The 12,389-nt window shown below is 44.3% G+C and overlaps 1 protein-coding gene across 1 annotated transcript in view; it reads right to left on the reverse strand.

Moving 5' to 3' along the window:
- hivep1 (HIVEP zinc finger 1) overlaps nt 1-12,389 on the reverse strand; it is a 51,631-nt gene that overhangs the window by 5,977 nt on the left and 33,265 nt on the right. The window contains exons 3-4 of the mRNA XM_080788278.1: nt 8,811-8,864; nt 88-5,843 (exon numbers count right to left, since the gene is read on the reverse strand). Of these exons, the coding sequence (XP_080644404.1) occupies nt 88-5,843; nt 8,811-8,864 (5,810 nt within the window). The remainder of the gene's footprint in view (nt 1-87; nt 5,844-8,810; nt 8,865-12,389) is intronic.

A 12,389-nucleotide genomic window follows, 5' to 3' on the forward strand; every position in this document is an offset into this window, starting at 1 on the left:
CAGATTGTTATCATAACATCATCAGTGTTTTGGACTGAACTATATGCATTCTGTTATCACAGCGTATGAATTAGAATTTGTTCTTACCCTCGGCATGATGTCTTTCAGCTTGCCGGAGTAAGACAGGATGTCAGATTTTCCACTCGTTTTTATTGCCGAGGTGTAGAGTATTTTCTTGGAACTCTGCTTGGAGTCAAAGAGAGCCATGACCACTTTGGTGGGCAGTCCGAGGGGATTTGGGTTATTGGGGCTGACCGGCCAGGCGGCGTATGCTGAGATCTTTAGGTCTATCTGAGGAACGTGGAGAGGCTTCCTCTTCATCAAGAAACACCACGTGAAGGTGGTTGCGGTCTTAAGACTTGGGAAAGACAAGCGGTGGCTGTCTCTCGTGTTGACGACAGACACAGATGAGGTTAGTTTAATCTGACTACCCTGGAAACTGGAGGGCCTTATGGGAGACTTGGCTGAAGACCACCTGTGTTCCTCAGTCTTGTCATGGGGCTTCAGGTTGAACTTGTTACTAGATGGAATGGAGGCACTCTGATTACCTGGACTGGTGTTCGACACAGAGCCTGTCTCCTGAGGAATTGCAGTTGAATGTTCTTTATCCAACCCAGTGCTGTCAGGTGACATGGGTATTGGGCATTCATCAGTAGCCTCTGAGTCCTTCTCCCCATCTCGTTTATCTTGAGGCAATGGCGGGGCCTCGGTTTCAATGGGGCTGTCTGCGGGTTCAGTGGTGCAAACTTGCCTGACAAGTGTAAATTTTCGTTGTCGAGTCACTTCTGCCATCTTGGAGTTCAGATAGTTCACTGACCGGCCATCAGTGAGACAGGCTATTCCATGTTCATCCTTAGCCCGCTTCTGGTGTTTTTCCATATATATGTCCAAGCTATTAGCAGGCGACAGCATTCGTTTGCTGGAGGCAGTTGGCTCCTGCTGTGGGCATAAGGTTACCGATGCCAGTTTCTGTGTGCAATGTAAAGACCCAAGAGAGGGAATTCTTTCCCCACTATGGTTCTGAGTACTGACAATATGAGTTGGAAGTCTATCCTTATTTACATTTGGTGCAATTTGTATATCACTATCTACACTGTGAATGGGTGAGAGGCTATTTTTAATGGACACAGGAGCCGGGTTCATCTTCTCATGGGTTATCAAAATCTGGGGCAGTGGAGCAATGTTTGGTTGGTTCTGATTTAAGGTATCCCTTTGTTGTCCTACAGGTTGTGTCTTAATGTCGGCTTCCTGATGACTGTGTTGAGCAATGTAGACTTTGTGGATCACGTCTGAAGGCTTTGAAACACTCAAAATCTGATTGGCAATAGGTATTGTTAAAATTGGCAAGGTTATCTGAGATCCCTGTGTGCTAGAGAAAGAAAATGTTTGGCTAGGTCCCAGATCAGGATATTGGAGTTGGTATTTGGGCACAAAACATTTCTTTTCATCAGAGTCAGATAATTTATTTGGGGCATTTTCTCGACTGGCAGAGATCTGACCCAGAGGTTGCAGTAACATTTGGCTTGTTTGAACCCTTGATGTTTGATGCCAAGGGTGTGGAAGGCCATGGACTTGAGCGTGCAGCATTGGGTTACCCAAATTAATGCTTTGAACCATTCGCTCATTCTTCTGCAAGGGTGTTTCTCCAGAATATAAGACAAAGGGTTGAATGGGTGGCTTGTTGGCAATATGAATCTGTTGGGGTCTATGGTGAGAGATAGGGCTTACATTTGTGATGGTGAGTTTCTCCAGTGGTATGATATTTTTTCTAACATTTTGATGACTTTCTGGACCTAATTTTAAAGACATCTGACGAACTAACGGCCCCCGACGCCTTTCAATGAGTGGCACCTGGGTTACTTGAGGGATCTGTGCAATTCTAGGCTGCCCTACAGGGGACAAGGGTCTGCTGGGTGATACATGGCTACAGTCAAATGATTTGCTACGGTAGTCAGATGAAATCTCCACAGAGGGCTGAGTGCAGCTTATCTGTTCAGAGGCGGCCCGCCTCATCATCCCTGGTACCCCGAGTGTGTTGAAGGCTGTTGGTATCCCTTGAGGCTCTGTGCTTTTGCTGACAGAGTCCCCCCTAGAGGGACTCTCTGATCTGGATGGCTCATCTCTGTCAAAAGAGGCTGAAACACTGGAGCACCGAGAGAGGCTACTGTCCCTGCTGAGGCTTCGAGAGAGGCTGGACTCTAAACTAGATTCACCAGAGGAGTGGTCCATTTGAGCGAGACGAATTCTCTTCTTTTTCGGAGGAAGTTTCTCTGCTGGCAGCTTGGACAAGCTCTCGCTCCTCTGAGGCCAGCTGAATGAATCTGTGGGTTTATCTACTACCTCAGTACTCTGTACCTCATGTTCTCTGTCAGGCTCCTCTGTGACCAGAATTTCAGGGACCTGAATGTTGTTCTGGCGGACCAGTCGTGACTGGTGGACTGGGGTAGAGGTCTCACTCGCCGATGCTTCCACAGCAGCAACACAATGTTGCATACCTTGTTTTCCATAGTCAGCACCCTTAGGTATAGACATCTGTTCATGGTAACTCTCAATTGAAATATTTGCTGTAGTCTCTGCTTTGATCTTGCTCTGGACATCCTTCTCCATGCTATCGACAGGAGAAGCCCTGTCAAAAGATTCCGCTGTCTCAAAAGAATTGGGTCTGCTGAGAGAGTTGGTGTGTCTAATGACCGATGTACCACTGCCTTGCCTCTGCAGATCCCCTCTCTCCTTAGTAGAAGTACTGATCTGGGCCTCTCGTATTGGCGACAGTCTGGACTCTGATGTATCTGTACCTCTTGCTACGAGCTGGATCTGAGGTAGATGCGTTGGACTGTTCTTGGGCTGGATGTCCAGCACCACCGCCATGGCTGCTGGAAGCTGATATGAATCCAAGCTGACGGAGCATGGGGGAATGACGTCGGTGGGAGATTGGTCTTCATCATCTCCAACACTCTTCATTTTCCTTCTCTTTCGAATTGACTGTTGTTGATCCATTATCCCCGAGATGCCTGTTGATCGTAGGGGTATGGGATGCTGTGTGCTAACCTGGAAAACATCATGCTCGGTCTCCTTCACAGCTACTGGCTTGTTTTTTGGACCATGAAGCTCGGAGCAATAGAATTTCTTGTGATTTTCAAAATTCTCTAGCTTTCTGTACCGGTTTCGACAAGTCTCACACTCATACATTGTGCCTTTATTCTGCTGCAATTTCCTGTTTCTGTCCTGGCTGTGCTCAAAAGATCTGCTTCTTTGCATCATCTCTGTGGAAATACTAGGACCAAGACAGCCTTCATCCATGGAGCGGACAGTGTGGAGTCCATGCCCCTCATTCGTGGAAAAATCCTCTACTGCTGCTTGCCTCACCAAAGTACGAGAATGTATAGCTGGATTTGGGGTAGATGGGGCTGATGAAAAGACATCGTCATTTAAAGAACCGATTTTATCATCAAATGATTGACAGATTCGCAAAGGGTGAGGTTGAGGGGCAACGTTTATAGGAAGAGCAGAGTGTCCTGGTGTTGTAGGCATTGAGTTACTCCTTGTTATTGGCAAACAATCCATCGGTGGATATTGAGGAGGTACAGAGAGTAGAAATACTGGCTTTGATTTATCTGTGGGGGTGAATGGCGACTTGGGTATGTCTGAGCTTGAACTTGACCTTCTTCCCATCATTGGTTTGAGGTCAAACTGAAAAGAGTCTTTAAATATGTACGATTTAGGAGAGTCTATGCTACCTCGCCTTGAAAGAGATGTCCGTCTTGGTTTGACACTATCTAGCTGCTTGTTGTCAACTACTGCCTCATTGTCAGATATCAACTTTGAAATCCTTTCCTCCAGGGAGAGTGCTTTTGTTTCCAGTGGAGGGCGCATTTGCCCTAGTGTGGCTCTTGGTTTTTCCTCTGCTGCTACATACATTACTGTTGCAACCACAGGGGGGAGATTGGTCTTGGAAACGTCCATGTCCATTGGGGGGGTTAGCTTTACAAATGGACTTGGGGGGCTCATGGCCTGATCAGCACTTTCAGAGCGTGAGAAGTAGCCAGAGTCTGTGCTTCCTAAACTGCGGGGACTAAGCAGGCACTTGGCCTGCTGCTGTTGAGAAAAGTCTGTTGCTTGTTGTCGCTGAAGTTGAGCATGTCCACTTAAGAGTGGAGACCTGCACTGTTGGTCCTCATCCTCACTTACAATGTCCAGAGAGGGATTGGAGCAGTCCACCTCTTTCAAGGATGAGAGTACGGTGATGCTGGATCTCAGATGGGCAGACTGGAACTCTCTGCGCTGCACAGCAGCTTGCTCCGGTGCAGCATCAGTGACTCTCGGGCTATCAGCTCTCAGAGGGGATACATTCACTGGATAAACAACGACTTTTGGAAGTGCAGCTGTCACTTTGGGCTCATAACCCCTCTGACTGGAGGACAGTTTGACTGACTCTAAGACAGATGCTGAGTCGGCTTCGCCGTGGCTTGCTTGTGTTGTGCCTACACTTTGCAAACTACTCTCTGAAAAACCTGTGTTACTGCTGTGTGAGGAGTCATGGTCCACATCTGCAGTGCTGCTTTCTCCATCACTGTCCCCACTCTCCTCTACATCTGATTGTGTTCCAAGGGCTTTATCAGATTCTTGGGAGAGTGAGCCTCCTCCAGATTCAGAACGTGCAACAAGGCCAAGTTTTATAGCATGAGCGTGAGATTTCTTATGCTTGTACAAGTTGCTCTTGGTCTTGAATGAGAAGCCACATGTAACACATGGGTAGGGTCTCTCTCCTGTGTGAGACCGTATGTGCTTGAGCAGCACACTGGGTTTTGCACATGCTCGATTGCAGTATTCACAAACATATTTCCCCTGCTTCTTCGGCTTCTGATCCTTAGCTGTCTGCTCAGGACTAAAATTCATAACAGAGGCCATCTGAACTTGGTTGCAGCCAGGTGTGACAGGGACTTGGATGGTACTGGGGACACTGGCTGAGAGGGACTGGCACGTATGAACCACAGGTGGCTGGCTTTGAGGCAAGGCATTGGAGCATGAGGGAACAGGAGCATGAGTTATGGTGGCTGGTCCAGTGCTAAAGCTCACACGTAAACCAGGTTTTTCTTGATTGGCAGCAACGGGTATGAAATGTTGTGCAGTAGCTGGGGTAGACATTTGTAAATTACCCTGTAGTGGTGCTGCTATGCCAATAAAGTTCCCTTGTTTGTCTACATAGTAAGTCTGCATATGGGGCGGTTGACCTTGGAGACCAAAACTTACTGATGACATTGGCTTTATTTCACCACTAGACTGGGCAGTGAGTGCTGGGGTAGGCCTTCCAATGGAAACTTGGAAAGAGTTTTTCCTTTCAGCCAACGTGCTGAAGTCTGGCTCCATGGCCTTTAGCAGGACCTCGAGGGGTGCAGTCGTGTGGTAAGAATCCCCTTCAAAACTGCTGCCACAGCTCTTACTATCCTTGGACTGAGACACTGCAACTGCAGGTGCAGAGGACTCTTTTCCACCGCTGGGTCCAAGAGACTGTGGCTTCGAAGAGGAAGCTTCCCCCTGCTTCAGCTCTTCGTGGTCAGTGGAGGATGCTCCTTCCTCAGGGGATGCTGCAACTGGCTGGGCATATTCAGGATTTGTGCTTCCACTGGGTGACCCAGTGGGGTTGTGAGTGGGGCTGTTGGGATAGGAGGAGCTGGAAGGTTCAGTTTGGTCGGATGGTGCTCTGTGGAGAGTCGTTGTCTTGGACTGCAGGGGTTTCTTCACTGGAGATTTGGGAATTTTCTTGAGCTGATTCTCCCCTACAACCTTTTTCCTCTTCAGGCCTTTTATGTTTTCTGCATTTCTGGCACTGGCCTCTGGTATCCCTGTGGACGTAAATGCATAAGCATGAATTCATAGGCTGTTGCCGTGTCTGATTAAGTGTCATAGTTTATTAAATACCCATGTATATCTGTATATCATCTAGAAGTAAAAAAAGAAATCACACCCGTGTGAAGTTAGGGGCGCTCTTAACATCATGCACCATCTCATACTCGCCAATCAGAATGCCTGTTGCCTGTGATTGGTCAGCTGATTTGCTTGTTTACATATGACGTAAATTTTCCCTTCAATGTCAACGCCGTTTAATGTTTTGATTTTACGTCATATTTAGCAGAATTTTGACCTAATTTCTCCGCACACACACACACACACACACACACACACACACACACACACACACACACACACACACACACACACACACACACCAAATGCTGGATATAGCAGGGGCTAGTGCCCCTCAAAAAAAAAGAAGAAAGTACATTTTGTTGGCATAGTGAGCGAAATGTCAGTCCATACAGTATAATTTATTTGTGTGCATAAATTATCTACTGTATATTCATTGAATATTATCTATATTCCTACAACCTGATCCACTGAAATCACAAATTAGGCTTGCTAGTTATATTTTTGTATTTGTCTGATTCAGCACCAATATTTTATATAGGCCTTTTGGTACAATTAGAATTTGTACATTGTTCTGTTCAAATTATTGACTCTAAAATATCTTCATTTGCATGTCATATGACTTGCATTCGATGATGACACATGATAAACTTGTGCTGCGAGTATTTCTCACTTTTCTCGATTTGTGGTAGATAAATAGAATTGTTATATTATAATACATGTACAGTAACAATTCAATAAACTATTGAAAATACATATTGAGTGACATGTTATACACACACACACACACACACACACACACACACACACACACACACACACACACACACACACACACACACTTTATACTTTATACAATGTGTCTAATTCAAACTAGAATAATAGTACCACCTGAAGTTGATAGCACAAGCAATCATCTACAGTAGCCCAAGGCTTTGACTGTGAGTCTTCATGCTGTCACCACAGCAATCCAACAATAAAGCTCCACTGTTGTTGAACAGGCGCACCCAAAACAGGGTGGCCCATATTTTTCTTTTTTCATATTGGCCATACAATGGCCGTTTTCAGAATGTGGTTTAAAGAACTAGTTGCATAAGTTTACCATTGCCCTGTCACAGTTTCCTGGCTTTTGTACAGTAGGTATTTCCCAAGATGAGGTCAGGATTCCTTCTGGTTTCTGGCATAATTAGACTAAGACTTAGGAACGCCTAGTCTTTACATAAGTTGGGCTAATCCATTCTCCACACAAACATGCAGCCAAAGAGCTTTTAAAATAGCCTGTAACCAACATAACATGTTCTGCAGACAAACCATGATAGTCCCGAAATAAGCCAAATCATACAGCACAAAAATATGCCTTTAGACAGAAGAAAAACATAAATCACTTACAGGGATGGAAACTAGCCATTTTTAATTGAATTAAAATCCATCACTGACATTTTCATGTTTTCAATTATATATATATATAGCACCCTAGTTGTGCCCCCTAGTTTGTGCGTGTGGTGATTCGTTTTGATTATTTTATTAAAATATATATTCATTTCTATAATCGATTAAATGTATTAGTTGTTGCTTGCACACCTAGCCTGAACATATAATGTTGAAGGGTTTCACCTTTGATCTTGTAGAGCCTGGATTTTGTAGGAACAGATCACAACATGGTGGTCGAAACTATGGTATGTATGTAGCCTACACACAGGGTGTTGTTGGAATGAACTGTTTTAAAAAGTGGCTTGTCACAGGGATTACCCTTTGGTTAGTGACATCTTCACTAACGGCAGTATTTTGAGGAAGGGATTTAGATATTCCCGTCAGGTTTTAATCCTTGCCGTTTAACATATCCACACCCAGCCTCATGAAAAAGGGTGACTCATTGCAAGCTTGCACATCCTGCAAAGAAGCTTGGTGTATTTTCAAACAATAAAGTTCTTCTAAGGACAACCTAAGTTTAACTGTTTAATTGTACTGTAGTTACTAAAAATTCTCAAGAACACAGACAACTTAAACGGGTTAGCCGAAAACTACGGTAACTTGGCTTGACACTTAAGTTAACCTTATTGTAACAGATATTCTATTTTAATTTAATTACATCACAAAAGCCAAATTGCAATTGTAAGAACAATGGTTTCAAAGCAATGTATACATTAAAAATGTAAATGTTTGTTATGCAAAAACTGATGGATGGCTGTCTTAAGACATCTCTAGACAGAATCTAGTCATGCATTTCTACTTTTAATTTCAAGATGTGTCACAAGATAGAACATGTATAAATTCGGTAATCACAAATACAATTGCATAAACCAAATATGCAATTGTTTTGGATCATTACCGATCTAAAATCTAAATTCAGGAACCAAATAAAAACTATTATTTCCTAAATAGATCCACAAATAGATCCAATACAGATGTGCTAAAGGACTATGTTGAAACAGGAAGCACTGCTGCAGAGTATTAGGTTTGTGCAGTGGCATCTGCTACAGTACTACTCATAGCCTAGTAACAAAACAAGACTAGTAAACTCTTTGCTATAGAAACTCTTACTTGAAAATGTGTATAGGGCGAAATAAAAACATATAAAATACCTTTTAAAAAAAGGAGGGAAAAAAAACTAGAGGGTAAAAAAAAAACACTAGATCAATATATAAATATACACATACTATTGGACTACTAACACAAAACAAGCTTATTTTTGTCTGTGAGTGCTGGATGAATGGGACATTTTCTAATACAGAGCTTAGAAACACAATTGCTGTATGATTAACGCAAAAAGTCAAATTTAACTTTTCCAAATAAGACATCTCCCATAAAGAACACAAAGTGAAAGCATTCCCATTTCCTCTTTTGAAAATCTTGCTCATTTTGATCTTTATCAGAAGGCATCTTACCTTTCTGTGTGCCTATGGGATCTTTGAGTTCTTTCTGTGCCTCCTCGATTTTATCTGCAACACAGGGAGAGATAGCATTTTGAGCACAGTGAGCACAGCAGATGTGAAGAGATGGGCGCCCCGTATCGAAGGCAGTGAGCACAGAATGTAACTAATGATACTGGTGGATGCTTCCCACACTGTTGCAGGCTGCAGGATGAAGGTTTGTCTAATGAAAAACAGACGTTCTTCCATGGCAAAGGGAGTACACCGGAGCATTATGGAAACTACCATAATTATGAACAGGGCACTTCTCAGTGCATCCGCAAGCATGCACACACAAACACGCAGTCTTGCAAGCACGCAGTGACATGCGTGCGGACTGTGCGCACGCCGCACGGACAAACATGCTTATAGCTTGAGTATGGAATGGATGGTAATAAATAGTACACAGGTCACTCGGTAAACAAGTCAATACAGTGTTCGCCGTCTCCTTATTACTAAGCTGGCTCAGTGCTCACCCACAGATCGATTTACATATTGAAATGCTGCTTGCAACCCTTGGGAGAGATCAGTTCAGTCTATTCAAGCCTTTTAATACAGCACGACGTAGAATCTAGCAGGTGAGGAACCTGTTTCATTACGTGCCATATGGATATGTGGGAGGAGACACTGGTGCTGGCCGTGTGCTGCTGTAATCAATTTTAATTATATAAGCAGGCATAATGTGGCCCGCATGAGGTATATGACGTGCATCGGATAAGAGAGGGGAGATCGGGAGAGGGGCGAGTAAATGGCTCCGCTTTGCAGCGCTCCTGCAGAGCGGCTGGCTGTGGGAGGAGGCAAGAGGGCGCACGCATCGGGCCTTGTGCTTGTTTAGATGCACACAGGTAAATACAAACAAATGCACGTGTACATACTACATGTTAACACACCAGTGCATCAACATGCACATCAAACTCAAGCTAACATGTAAGCATGGAGAAACATGCCGGTAACGGTGTTGCTTGAGGAACCCCATTGCATGTTGAAGTATGAATTTGACACAGATACTGTACGTTACAGTGCTGTACTTTGTTTCCGTCTCCTCTGCCCATGGAAACAAAACAAAACCCATTTCTGTGCCCTACACATAACAGCAACAAAAACGGAGCCTCAAGGACCTGTGGTAACAATTTTGTCCTAGATTGCACAAATGCAAATTGAGGGTGAAAGAGGATGTTCTTCTGTGGTTTCCAAATGGCAGCTTGCTGCCGGGAATAGGCCACTCCAGAGAGGATGGATGGGGGGGGGGGGGGGACCCAAGCAGGCTATTGATGGGGTCAGTGGATTATGTCATCCAGAGTGTGTGTTACTATAGTCACACCCTGCTCCATCTCTCTCACTATCGAGAGGCACACGCCACAGATTACATAACGCGTCCCCACCCCTGCGCTGCTGTGGAGAAAAACAAAGGCGCCCTCCCTGCAGAAACACAGCGACCAAGACACACGGGGGGGAGTGGGAAATGTCTGTGTGTATGTGAAAGAGAGAGAGGAGATAGACGCAGGGAGAAGTGATACACAGAACTGAGAGAGACATCTCTCTGTATGTCATTTGACAGCATGTTATGCTGTGCTCGTGTACAGTATGTTTGCATATAAATGACCATGTGAACTGAACTCACCCTCCGACAGAGGAATGGTGCAGGCTGTGTTTTCCTGGCAAAGATATTGGCTTGGTATGAGGCCAAAAAAGAAAGTATCCGTAACCTTGAGAGTGTATCTGAGCATATTCCAGTGGCCTGCACCATGCATACCCCCCACCTCCTCAAATGCTCAGCCGCCATATACCTCTACTACAGTGCATCAGAGTCACGGCTTCTTCCTCATGTTAAGTATACACTACTAGATTATGTTATTGCAGCCCAATTGGAGATAATAAATGCTTTTTCAGTGGTTAGGAGCTCTGGGCGATTGGTTTTCACTTGTGTATGCTTTATTGTTTACACACGTCTGTGCATATGTCTTGTATTAGAGACCACACTGGCATGCACTGGAAAGTGATTACTACCCAACAAAAATCTTATTAGTGGCTATGTATGGTGGGAGAGCGCTGTGTAAGCTATACATCAGGTTTCGCCCATTACATAATAAACCACAAACGGGACCTCTTCGTGCTGAAAGACAACCATTAAAGTCAGCACCACTATGCTCACATTTTGAATGTACAGCCAGCTCTGAGCCATAGGGCAACAAGGAACAGCGGAAACCAACAGACCGAAAAGGACATGAAAGGCACATGATGCAAAAGTTAATATTATTATTATTGTTATTGTTTTTAATAAGGCGAGGCAGGCCCTCTCTCTGCTCTTTTACCTTGGTAAAATCTGAAAGCGTTCCATCAGAATGGCGGAGTTAGGAAGACAGCAGGGAATGATTACAGGGTTGTTCATATTTCCCTCATTACGGCCGGAGGGGTTGCTGCTGTTATTACTGTACAACGGTTATGAAAGGATTCTGGCCAGCGTTTAGAAGAAGGTCTTTTATGATGTGCTGTCTGAGGTGGTCAGGGTGACAGCTACATATTTCACCGCAGGCACAGAGACATTTATAACACAAGCTTGAATGCATGTAATTGTCCTGTACCCAGGGGAAACAATAAAGGGAATGTAAATAAATGTTGTGTGCGGCCTGTGATGAAAACCAGAGTTCAGTTAGGAATATACTCAGTGACCATGGAATGCAATAGCAAAGAGAGAAAACACAGTTGGAGAGCAATGAACTCATGAAGCTTTGCTTAAACGTTTGCCAACAACTTGACTTCTCACAATTGCGGTCTGAAACTAAATAAAGAAAACTTTAATTTCGCACAAGCACTCAAATAGTTTGGGGAATTCAGTCTATACACATAAAACAAGTGTGTTGACATATTTTAAATGGCGCTAATACCAATTAAATCTATTAAATGGCTCAATGATTACCAGGCTCTTTCAACCACGATTGCAACGTTTTCCTAAATAATTAATGCATCACACACTGTCAATCCATATATCCAACTATTAGAGAGAAGACCAATTCAAGGTAAAACGTACTGCACCGTCAGTATCTAATTTAACAATTGTGGAGTTGGTCACGTGGCAAAAGCGGTGGACAGAAACTGTAGACAAACTGCTGTTGCCACAACAGGGGCAGAAACAAGGACTTTAACCACGCTACTTACACACACTGCAACTCGCTTACAATTCGCAAACCTGGCAACACTTCTCCGTGTTCTCATAGGCCCTCCAGGCCCGCCCCCACAGCTACTTTTCAGTCTCACAATCGGCCATCTTGCTTTTTACTTCGATGCGCGAGTGGACATTTAATGCAAATACATTAATTATAGCTCCAGCAAGCAAACACAAACACCTCAACTCCATCTCATTGTGAATAAGAATTCCGAGGGGAAAAATAATTTTTGGAACGCCACTTTCACCCAGTATGAAGCTAAATGTGGAAGCCGTGTGTGTCACACCAACACTGGTGACCCAGAGAATCCTGTGCCGATTCTCAGGCATCTGGCCTGAGGCACTGCCTGCGAGTTGGCTCTGCGTGCGCTTTTTCCAACTCTCACTGATTT

Source organism: Protomyctophum bolini (assembly GCF_963924005.1).
Source record: "Protomyctophum bolini genome assembly, chromosome: 17".
Classification (NCBI taxonomy): Eukaryota; Metazoa; Chordata; class Actinopteri; order Myctophiformes; family Myctophidae; genus Protomyctophum; species Protomyctophum bolini.